General features: G+C 47.3%; 1 protein-coding gene across 2 annotated transcripts in view; it reads right to left on the bottom strand.

Annotated features, from left to right (window-relative positions):
- Window positions 1-12,518, bottom strand: part of ZBTB38 (zinc finger and BTB domain containing 38) — a 37,675-nt gene that overhangs the window by 24,991 nt on the left and 166 nt on the right. Inside the window, exon 1 of one of the 2 annotated variants that reach the window (XM_084751740.1) lies at window positions 1,417-1,497. The exons of the other annotated variant lie outside the window; for it this stretch is intronic. Within the exon in view, the coding sequence (XP_084607866.1) occupies window positions 1,417-1,482 (66 nt within the window). The 5' untranslated portion in view covers window positions 1,483-1,497. Of the gene's footprint in view, window positions 1-1,416; window positions 1,498-12,518 lie in introns of those variants that run through there. 2 annotated transcript variants of the gene reach the window in all.

Below are 12,518 nucleotides of genomic sequence, written 5' to 3'. Positions count from 1 at the left end.
AGCGGTTTTATTTAGACACTCAAAGGCATGGGAGGGGCCCACATGGAAACTCACTCTTCATTGGCCACAAACAGATTCCAGAACCTGCTCCAAGGCTGCTCCATTCTGTGCACCTTCACCGAGAGAACCATCACCCCAAGGGATCCTCAAATGCAGCCCCTGTCCCCCCCACAGCCCTTTGAGGTTTTTCCTTTCCTGATTTGAATCTCTAATTCTTTCGGCCACTCCCTTGTAGAGAGAATGCTATAGAGAAGCCGAGGGTCTCCACACAGGTCTCCAGACTCCTGCCTTCACAAGCCTTCCTGCACCAGGCTCCACAAATGGCTGTGCTGGGACTGCACTTGTTGACCTTGGAAACTGCCTGACCTCACTAAGCCAGCGTCAGCCGGTGAAAGGCGCTTGTGCTGCTTCCGGCCTGCTGGATCAGCCGGGAGATGAGCACGCAGCAGCCAGCAAATACAAGTGCAGTTGTCTGCTTTACTTCAATTATGCACTTTTAGAGGAAGGCACGTGGGCTTTGTTCTTTGTTTTTTTGCCATCTCCAATTTCCAAATGTCCAGGACTGACTTCTGCAAGAAACTCAAATTTTTCATGTTTATTCTTGATCTACTTAACTGTGTTCATTTGATTCATTCCCTTTTCATCTGCTTGACATGTTGAAAAACCTAATTCTATCTTAAAAGGCATCGGTGTGCTACCCTGCTTCCTGCTTCCACTTAGGATGGTGACCAAAAAGCATGAAGGTAGCTAAAGGGAAATGTTCTTACATGCACCCAAGTCATCTTTCTTTTTTTCTTTTTTTCTTTTTGGTTTTTTGAGACAGGGTCTCTCTGTGTAGCCTTGACTGTCCTGGACTCACTCTGTAGACCAGATTGGCCTCGAACTCACAGTGATCCACCTGCCTCTGCCTCCTAAGTGCTGGGAATAAAGGCGTGCACCACCACAACCCGGCTCCGAGTCATCTTTGAAAGTCAGTATCCTTTATCTGTGACTCCTTAGGACACATTTCTCCATCTTTCAAAATAGGGGTGATATAAAGCCTGGATCTCCTTTGTAAAGAAGGGGGCTGAAAGTCCACTGCCAGCACGTGACAGAACAGACGCCCTGCACACCATGCACTGGACTCAACACACTAAGAGCATGAGGTCAGATCCTGGCGTCAGATCCAGAAAGCTTCAGAGCTACAAGGAGGAGCCTCAGAAGGAAAGAACAAGATCTCACAACCGTGGAACTAGTGACCTGCAGCTTTGTTATAGGGGACCGAATGTAAAAACCATAACGAGCTACATTCTTTCATTTCTCTTCACCTCCATCCTCTCAAACCCAACCCCAGCATCCTTGTGGTCCCAGCATCCTTGTGCCCTGCCTAGCTGTGGAATTCAGACAGCCATCCGTTCAGCTTCCATATCCACTTACCAAGCAGAACTCCTCCTTCTCAATACTGACTCCTGCAGGCCAGAAGAAGGCATCAAATTCCAGCATAGATAGCTGTGAGCCACCATGTGGTTGCTGGGAATTGAACTCAGGACTTCTGTAAGAGCAGACAGTGAGTGCCCTTAACTGCTGAGCCATTGGTCCAGCTCGAAGAAGTATGGGATGCTAATCTTGGTTGTGTGGCTCTGGGTTTCAGAAGTGTGTGTGTGTGTGTGTGTGTGTGTGTGTGTGTGTGTGTGTATGAGAAAGAGAGAGAGAGAGAAAGAGAGAGAGAGAGAGAGAGAGAGATCTCAGTGCAAGTAAGCATAAACTGCCCTCTCCTTTTGACTAGCATGTGTGATTTCTGGATTGACTTTATGCCAGGTTCTGCATTGTCACTAGCTGCATTTGTAAGTTTTTACTGGCCAGCCTAACTGTCATCGCCATGCTACAGAGCATGTGGTCACTTCTTTCTTCTGCTGTGCCTCCCTTCATTACCTGATCATAGCATTTTGTTTAATCTGTTCTGTAAAATGACAGCAATGTCCAAGATGATTATGGTAATTATGTTAAAAATAGACCTTGGCGCAAAAAAAAAAAAAAAAGACCTTGGCAGGAAAATGTCCAGTCAATGGCATGACATATTACTATTAATGTATTTTAAATACAGTCCCTAAAAGCACGCTTTTTTGTTTTGTTTTGTTTTACTAACAAGTATCTGAGGCAATAATGATTCAAAGAAAGGGAACTGTTTCCTCCTCTTGGTCTTTTGGGTTCCTCGACTTCTTCACTCAGCACCTCCTGGGGATGCTGTCTCATGGAACAGGTGAGCTTGCGGAATCTCCTATCGGGGGTGTCCAGGCCTGAAGAGGAGGGATTCTTAAGCTTAGGGAAAGGGGGAGGAGCTGAATCCTGGGGACCCAGGAGGGGAACACCATTCAACTCGAGGGAAAGGACTAAGGGACACAGGCCGGAGATGGAATGACACATCCATAGAAGGATACGCTGGGGGTGGGAGGCAGGTGGCTGCTCCCCAGGGCCTGATGGGAGATGAGGAGGGAGAATAGCAAGGCCAATACATGAGAGCCAATGTCACGAAGACTTGGAGTTCCCTTCTTGGCCCAGCGTTCTTAACCCTGACTACACAATAGAAAGAAGAGAACGGCCTGAAAGCCACTTGGGTGGGAGAATCTCCTACTGAGAGATCAGAGAAGAGAGAGGAAGGGATAGCTGACTAGCCACTAACAGGTAGGGAATCCCAGATAAAAGGCCTAGGGTGGGAGAGGGCTAATGAGGCCCGGCCCCTCTAAGTGGCCCATGGGAAAGGCAGGTGGCTCTTTGAATCTAGACACCCATAGCGGCAGCTGGAGGAAGCAGTCCAGTGCAGTGGGATGGGGTGGGGCCTGTGATGGTGATCGTGGACTTTGTCCAAGGAAAAGAACTGCATGAAAAGAACAGAACCAAAAAGAGCTTGAGAGGAACGACAGGCTACCAGAACCACCTGGAAACCTTATTTAAAATTTTGTTTCTTGCTGCCACCCTGAACTGGAATAGCCTGAAGAGAGTTTAATAAGTGTCCACATGCTTTTAGGTCAAGGCTGGTCTGGGGCACTAAACAAGGTTCCTAAGGGCGCTGTGACAATTTAATTAGAGGATGGAAGTCCGGTCAAGGCGTTTACAGGTCCAGGCTCTCTCTGATCCTCACTGCTTTTAGCTTTGGAGATTCCTATGTTTTCCTTGGCACATGATGCAAGACTCTCACTTTTGCCTTTCTCTTCTCATGGCCTTCTCTTCCTTATGTGTGTGTCTCTCTTCGGTGTGGTTTCCTGATCCACCAAGGGTGATCTCATTTCAAGTTCCTTAATTATGATGATCTATGAGATCCTGTTTCCAAATGAGGTCCCCTACTCATCTCTGAGTGAACCTCAGGGTTGTAGGCATATCTTTTGGGAGGCCTCACCACTCAGCCCAGTAAAACCATCATGGCAAAGGTCATGGACAAATGAGAGAAGAGCATGGATCTAGGTTGGCAAGCTGAGTTCCCAACAGTCAATAGAGAAGGAAGGAAGGGAGGACCACTGCAGGGACCGTCCATATGTACAGCGGCACTCCCAAGCACTGCCTGGTACTGACTGAGAGACCCCATACAGCTAGAGTGTCAGGGCAAAGGGTACCCGAAAGTGTTACAGGCTAAGGGAAAAAAACACCCATAAATGAATAGAGCCAAAACAATGTCACCTTTAAAATGTAGGGAGGAACTTTGAAGGGCTGAAGAGGCTTAGCTCATTTTCCAAATTGGATTAATTTGGTATGAAGGTCAGATTTCCTCTCTAAAATACAGACACACCGAAAAGGTTTTCTGTCGCTTCAGACAGACGCTTCCCTTCTTGGAAACCCTTTCGGCAGTCTTCAGTGAGTCTTACTGAGATCTGTTCTCTAGCAAGCATTGCTGAACAGAGTCCAGCCCACACCCTGGAAGACCATCCCTAAACATGTTCTAGTTAGCAAGCTGGCAAACTCGTCCGCACAAGTCTGCCCCTGCTCTGCGCTACAATGTGCGTGGCAACGTTCCCCTGAAGTTAAACTCACACTTGACAGGGAAATCGTAGGTGCATCCCTCCACGTGGTGGGAATAGGGTAGCGTGGAGTCAAGGATCTCTGGTTAGGTCCCCAGTGCCAGTCCGAGGACTACACACAGAACCAACAGCAACTCTTCACTGTGGCACTCTCTGATGGCTTCTCATCCGTCAACACACCTTGGAGCAAATTCTTAGAACAACTACATCCTGGCTCCCTACTGGTGACTCCACTTAACACAAACCTTATAGCCTTATGTGTACAATAGCAGAAATGTGCCTTGATTGCTCAAGACTTCCAAAACAGCCTGATAACTATAATAAAAGCGGGCGAAGTAAACAGAGCTGACTCTGGAGCACTGTCTTAAATGTGCATTTACCTACACAAGTGGGCTGATGGAGTCTAAGGAAAGAAAGTAAGCTCCCCTGCCTCTGGTGAAGCGGTAATAGCTATGATGGGGATGATGATGAAGCCGGTGACCTCAAAAGCTAACGCTTGCTGAGCACGCTCTATGTGCCAGGCGCTTGCTGAGTGCTGTACACACATCATGACTCCTTACTGCCAAGAGGAAAGCGGGAGTCGCTAAAAGATGCTGAGAAGAAAGGGAAGGCGGTTTATACTCTAGGGCAGTAGTCAATATAGTGTTAACAGAAGGGGCGGGGGACAATTCTGATAATTCCAGGACAACTCAGAAAGTCGCTGCTTGACAGTTTAGTAAACATCCTTGCTGAGCAAGTTGCCTTAAATCACTGCTGTCAGGAGATGCCTGCTGTCCTTCTTTGCTGGCACCCATGACCTGATGCTAGGTTTGGCTCCATCCTGTTGCCTTGGAAGTGGCATCCCAGATAAGAAAGGACTTCCTCTGATGGGTTCCTCCTGTTTCACCCAATACTAGGCAGCTTAACAAAGGTTTGCACATATACCTGATGCCTCCCTGATAGCACAACCATGTGTGTTGCTTTCTGCTGCAGTTTTTTTTTTTTTTTTTTTTTTTGGAGACAGGGTTTCACTGTGTAGCCTTGGCTGTGCTGGACTCACTATGTAGACCAGGCTGGCCTCGAACTCACAGCGATCCGCCTGCCTCTGCCTCCCTGGGATGAAAGGTGTGCACCACCACCATCCGGCTTCTGCTTGCAGACTTTACAGAAAGTTATTTTGCTCACAGGAAATGGGCAAACTATATATAGAGTGGGTGATTTATATGCAGTGACGTAGAGAAGAAAAGTCAGTGGTCAGTACCGTTCCTTGGGTTTGGCCTTGGGCAACCCAAGTGAAGTGCTATAGTCGATAGGAAAAGGCTGTACAGGCTGCCACTGTGGCGATCCTGGTGAGTGGACTCACACAGTATACAGTATAATGCACAACTGACAGCAGCCTGCAGGCCGCTCTCCAAGTCCCCACAGTATGCTTCCAAAGCCCCGGGGCTGGAGAAATGGCTCAACAGCTAAGAATGGGTACTGTTCTTGCAGAGGTCCCAGGTTTGGTTCCTAGCACCCAGGTCTGGTGGCTCACAACCACCTGTCACTCTAGCTACGGAGGAATCTGACTCCTCTGGTATAAGTGGGGGCCTGAACTCACACGCACATAGCCACACACTCATATAGTCAAAAAGCAAAAATAAATCTTAAACAGCAATGAAAAGGTCTAACACCCCCTGGCTTGCCGCAGTCCGCATTCCACCTGCTCCTTATGCTCTCACATGAGCCCACATCTAACGTTCACATGGCCTCCCTGAACCTGCATGTACTTGAGTTTCAGACTGTAATCTATGACTTGCCCGTATCCAAGGTCTCCACGAAGAGGACATGGTATATGTCTGGCTGACATTCTAGTTTTTCAGCATCACCCCCGTTTGTTTGTTCCTATGGGACACTTTCTCAACACATGAACCCTGGGAGGCAGAGTGTAGCAAACTCTTTGCCTTGATCCGTGCAGCGTCGCGAGCCGATCGAACCGTCAGACGTGCCCATCCTCCCTTTAAAAGAAAGAGGCCCACATTCTCCTTCGGCGGGTGTTGTAATGGGGACCCGTAATGGCTGAGTAACACGCAGGCCTTTATTTAGCTCAGCACTGCGCTAGAGGACTCTGAGTTGACATCATCCCACTGCGTCATTGTGGCCTCCTAATATGACAAGGACAAATGACAGACAGTGAGAACCGGAGCCTGGCAGTCAGAGCTTCAAGACACCGGGGCAACACAAGAAAGCACATCCACTGAGACACAAAATCAAAACTGCTCCATGGAACAAGAGAAGCCAGTGCTGGGAGGGAAGTTTCTGCTCTAGAGATGCCATGGAGACGCAGAGCTGAGCCCTTTGTGTGGAGAGCAGGCTGGGTGGGCGGTGGCTGTGCTTTGGGAATCCCTGGAAGGCAGCTCTGGTACTTTGCCTGGCTCTGTTCTCATCTCTCCACCTTCACCTGACAACCTCGCATTTGCTAGGGGTCCCCATTGAGTGCTAGTCACACGTACGGAATTACGTGTTTGGTACTGAGCCCCAGATGTTCATCCTTTCCCTAAACACACATTTCCACCTCCCACGTTTCTCATAACTCTTCCTCCACCTTCCTAGTTCGAAGCCGCTGTTAGCAGCGCTGTGCTCGCTGGAGGGAGGCCAGGTATGCTGGCATAGACCTCTGAGGCCTTCTGGGGTTGTGGAAGCCACTTCCTCCTAGAGCTTGGGAGGCCTGAGTGATCTGCAGAGTTGCTGAGCAAGCACACCAAGAGGTTTGAAGAGGAGATACCCATGGCTTTTCTACTGTGGGAAGGCTACAGAAGCTCTGGCCAGCCTACAGATGGATGTGTAACGTAACAGTCTAGACCAAGGAAATCAATAGAGAAAAATGGCCGGGAGTGGGAGTTGGGGTGGTCGTAGACAATGTCACTCTGCCATTACTTTTATCAAAGCATGAAGCATTGGGGGTGTGACGGCAAAAGCCTCTAATCCCAGCACTGGGGAGACCGAGGCAGGAAGATCTTGGGTTGGAGGCCAGCTTGGGCTACCCTGAAAGACTGTCTTTCAGCAACAGCAAAACTCAAAATGTGTGTTTCTGGCACTTTTTGGGTACTTAAATAGCTCCCCTGTTCACAGGCTTGAGAGAGAATGTATCTACTTTTAAAAAGTTAAACTGCCCCCACAAACCCCAAGCCCGTCAAAGGCGAAAGCCCATAAGAATGCGATTTAGAACCACTGCGCTTTAAGAATACTCATCTTAAAATAACCTAGATACAGGCCACGCCACTGAGTACTCCAGTTTCTGCCTGTGCTTTCGTTTCAGAAAGCAGGCTCACGAGCTACACAATAGGCGGAGCTTCACCCTGGACTCAGCACAGAAAATGGCTACCGGGTTGGGACCTGTACACTATAACTAAGGCACCTTCTGGGGACACTCTCACTCTAGACAGAGGACCGTATTTTCCCAGAAGTAATGTAAATCTTGCTTCCAAAGTATCTGTTTGCTGAATACCGTGGCAACTAACCACCCGAGCTTTTGCTATCTCCCCAGCAAGGGAGCCCTCGTGGGGAAACACTTGTTATTTTCAATGCAAGGCGGGTGCTAGGATGCAAAGGAAGACTCCTATTTAAACTTCACAAAGGAAGAAAAACACGTTGACAAGTATTTCTTGAAGAGAAATGCAAAGTGTTTTGCCAGAAACTTTTCAATAGAAAAAAAAAAAGTCTTAAAACACACAAATCTGTCAAAAACAAAAAGCAAAAAAACAAACCAAACAAAAACCTCTTTTAATTGGTTTCCTAGAAAAACGTGAAAACAAAACCAAAACCAAATAGACAAAGACAAATGCTGAGAAATTAAGTAGAAATCAAGGCAGGGTAAGAATTCACTCATAGGTATATTTCTATTTAGAAAAGGATGCGTCTTCCGGGTGATTGACAGCACATCTGTGCAAAAATTCAACTCACAGCAAATGGGGCCGGAAGACACTCCATGATCAATAGACCTTGATAGGGAAAAACCTGAGGGTCAGGGTTGTTTTCTTCACCCCAGTTAGCACAGGCCCTGAGGACAGCCCAGGAACAGCTCCACTCGGGGCTGTCTTCAGTCACTCATGTTAGTGACCTTTCCATCATTTGCCAGGAAGGCAAAGGTGAAACTCAGTTAAGCCAAAGGGAAGGGGGAACACACATGGAAGGTGTGACTCAACAAGCACGCAGAGGGGGTGACGTGACGGTGACACTTCCATCAAGAAGGTGTGTGACTCAGCGCTGAGGCGGTAGAGAAAATGGCTATTTGAGTCACGTCGGGGACCACAAGACCAGAGGATGTATGTTTTAAACAGAATGTGTAGTATGTTCATAAAAGAGGAAATCCTCATTTACAGTCAGGAATTAATCGAGCTCGTACTAGAACCACTGAAAGGCTTCTCGGGGGGGGGGGGGGGTCACACAGGCACACGTTAAGTTTGGGGAGGCTCCTGTGATTCACACTACAGAGAGCAACAAATGGAAGGGTAGGGGGGCTGGTGCCATTAAAGGTCACCTGGAGCCTATTTTTATGTGATTTCAAATATGACCCATCCACATGGCTGATACAGGTAAAAGGCTTCTGAGAACAAACGCCATCTCTAACTGAAACAGGATGTGAATCGGCATGGCGAATGTCAGACTTATTCCTCCTTCTGCTTCCTAGGAATTGCCATCTGGTAACCCTCGCCAGCAGCTGTAGCAGTGCTCATTTAAACACAGATTCCCTGGTTCCACCCCAAACCTGCTAAATCAGGCAGACTTCTCGGGGCCCAGAAGTCTGCATCTGGGTCAGAGCCATTTATTCATTCATTTGTTTTTTTAACAATTTCCCTTAAATATTCATTTTTCTGTTTTTATGCGTGAGTGTTTTGTCCGCGTGGATGCATGTGTCACGCATGCAAGGCCAGTGCGTACAGAGGCCAGAGAGGGCTCCGGGTCCCTTGGAAATGGAGGCGCAGTCCATTGAGAACTGCCATGTAGGCGCTGGGAGACCAAACTCAAGTCCTTCCTCTGCAAGAACAGCAAGTGCTTATTTCAACCACTAGAGCCGTCTCTCTCTCCAGGGGGCCGTGGTGAAGCCTCGATCCATGCAAAACTCCTGGTCACTTCAACACATACAGCGTAGGGCAGTGTGATGGGAGAAACGAACACAGCAAAAGGAAGCAGGAAGAAGGTAACGCTCCCTGTGCAAGATTCACCTCAGCATAGCTTTACACACGTGCGCAAGGTCGCGAGAGGAAGGGAATCACCGTTTACAGCTACGGCTGGCACGGTGTATTTAGAGATCAAATTGTCACTCAAAGCTTCAAAATAGACCAATCTAAGCTTAAGATGGAAAAACTCAGGCTTACAGGGACTCTGCTAACGTCACAAGCCTGGAACATGGCCTCGCTGGTTGGGGAGGCTGGGTTTATCTGACTCTAGCATTCTCATTCCATTGTATTAAGCTCATACGCTCAGAAAAGTAAACACAGTATTTAGCAGATACACAGCAAAAGGCAAACGGAATTAAGGAACTTTTAGAAACCTTCTGCAACAACAGAAAGGTATTCTTTTCAGATTCATTCTTTTAAGAGAGATTTCTCTGATTTGTCTGCTGGTAATTGATAAAGAGTTTTACCACTCCCAAAACCACATTCAGCAGCCTGAATTTTAGTGACGAGAAGTATGTTTGGGCACATGCTAGGGCCAGCGATTTATGCAAGACCTATTCTTGATTTGTACAAGCCATAAACTTATGGAAATGAAACCGCATAATATTCATTGTGCATATGGAACTACCTTGCAAAGGAGAAAGCCCACAAACACGCAATGCCCTTGCCAGTCTCATGATCTTGGCCCTATCCCTCCCTACTCCAGGGCCCAATGAAAGCCTTGTTTCAGAGGCTTCTCGAAACGTGCTCGTCTGAGGTTCTTTGCTTTCTTGATAGGCTTCTTTGTCTCCCCAGGTCATTTCATTTCTTAAAAGGCTTAATACTCAATCACATTCCTCCTATGCGCTTATGGGAAACCTCTTCATCTTTTCCTGTATCCCAATAATTAGCTCCTGAACTGGCCTTCCCCTTCCTATGGGGCCCAGAGCCCTGTTTGTGTAAAAGGTGGCAACTTCTGTACTTTACATTCCATGCCCCTAGGATATGGCTCATCGCCTCCTTCTCAGGGTCCCCATGGCACCACGGCTCTGGGAAAGCCGTGCCAGCATCAACTGCTCCTTCTCCAATGAGACAGATGACTGCTACTTCTTCTCATTTGCCCACTTGCTACCCTGATTGGATGCCATCTACTCTGGGCCCACCTCTTTTCTTGGTGGACTACAGCAGCGACCTCCTCTCCCAGCCTCCTCTAAGCTGTGCACAAGAGCAGGCTCCTAAGGCCCGGCCATGACATTTCCCTGTTCAAAGAGCCTTAATGACACCATTGATTAACACATTCCAATTTCCTAGTTGGCATTCAAGACTATTATTGTTCAGCAACAAATATTCTCCAGCTCTAGTGTTCCCCCCCTGCCCCGCCCCACCCCACCCCCACCCCACCCTCCTCCCCAGCCACCTGTATAAGCCAGTTCTAACTCAACTGGATGCGATGCTTTTCACCAAATATGCCCCATGATTTCTCAGTCACCCTCTATCCCTATTTCAGATGCTTCCTTGAGTTATCAAAACAATTTCTTTTTACTGCCTGGAGACATAGACAGACAGACAGACACACACACACATACACACACACACACACACACACACACACACAGAGAGAGAGAGAGAGAGAGAGAGAGAGAGAGAGAGAGAGAGAGAGAGAGAGGTGTTTATTTCTTGTTGGTCTTTTCCAGTTCCATTGACAGTCTGAGAGTCAGTTGTTTTTCTGTTGAATTTTCTAGCTCCTTTGGCAGGATCACACACATAGTTAGAGGGTCATGGCAGCTACTTGACAATTATTTGCTGCATAACATTTATAGAACTTCATATGCTTCACAAACTGTGTGCACATACCTGGTCTCATTTGTTTTTATATGGGACTTATGTTGTAACAAGTGGCGGTCAGTCAGGTCCTGCGATCTGATTTCTAGTGCTTAATGCAGTTCCTGGGGCTGCCTTTTGGCTTTCTAGCCCATAAATCAAACAAAGGTGTTTGTGTTTCTTCAATCACTTTATTTTAGAACATGCTAAGTCCTCTAGTCTACAAATCTAAGAGACTGTTTTGAAATAAAAAACTTCTCTTGTCAAACTGCTTCCTCTCCCCCACATAAATAAATAAATAAATAAATAAATAAATAAGGTCTCCATTGCAAGTGACAAGAATGAAAAAATGAAAAAAATTAGATTTCAAGATTTTGAAAATGAAAATGGCAGGTCAACCTCCAGCATTCTCAAAGTTGACTACCCGTCAGAAAATCACCAACAGCTGGACAAACAATTCCTTGCTAAAAGACTGGACATAACTAATATAATTATAAAAGCACAATAATTGCTTTGAATACCCGAGAATCTCCGAGAAGTACAATAAAAACAAACAAATGAATCCAGAGGCCTTATGGTTGCATATAAATTGAAAGCACAAGCTTAATAGATGTTAAAAGTGGACAAGAATGAAAATTCTAGTTGGAAAGCGAGACCTTTGAAGCCCATCACTGTGGTCTCTCCCTGTGACAGATGGCATTGCGCAGCTACCTCAGCAGCAGTGAGAGAGAGAGAGAGAGAGAGAGAGAGAGAGAGAGAGAGAGAGAGAGAGAGAGAGCGCCATGACTCAGGGGCCTTGCCCACCAATTCTGCCTACTTCAGGTAGAATTTAGACGGCAGGCTTCCCTAGGAACAGTCATTTCACTGTGAGCTTCGAGGCCCCAGCAAAGCACTGTGAATACAGGACGCACTATGTAAAGGATGAGCCAGGTGCAAAGCCTTCCATGACCTGCCACCATTTGCACATTTCAGTCCTGTGAATCTCTTCTTCTTCGACTCTTAGGAGTACCGTTGAGGAGTAAATTATTAACACCCTGCCTGGCACATAAAGACACACAACTATTTGACAAGTGGTAGGTTTTGTTTTGTTTTGTTTTTTCAGTCACCGCCTAGGACTTCATACCCGCCCTCCAAGGTAGAGCTTAGTGCGCTGGGCTTTCCATACATCTATGTGAGAACTGCAAATATCCCCTCAGGCTTGTACCCTTTACAGCTAGCCGGGGGCACGTCCTACAGCAAGTGGAGAAGCTGGACGCAAGTCTGGGAAATACAGTCCTGCCTTGACCTCAACCCACTGTGGGCAGCAACAACAACAACAAAAAACTCAGTTAAACTCCTTGGGCTTCCGTCGTGGTGTGGGGTCCTTATGACTTGAGGAAGCCACAGATCTAGCGAGACATGTACAAAAGTTCCCGTCACAGCTACCACTGGCAAAAGGATCGCGAGACTTCGGTTGTCATGAAGCCCTGTTTCCTAGTGCTCCCTCACCACGGACACCTGGCGCACCACGTGTCCTGAACTGAGAGTCATGGAAATTTTGCAGTACACAAACCTGGCGGGTCGAGATCATGATTCAGACCCTGTCCGGAGT

Source organism: Acomys minous, assembly GCF_964271855.1.
Source record: "Acomys minous genome assembly, chromosome: 13".
In the NCBI taxonomy this organism is placed as follows: Eukaryota; Metazoa; Chordata; class Mammalia; order Rodentia; family Muridae; genus Acomys; species Acomys minous.
This window is presented reverse-complemented; position numbering and strand designations above follow the sequence as displayed.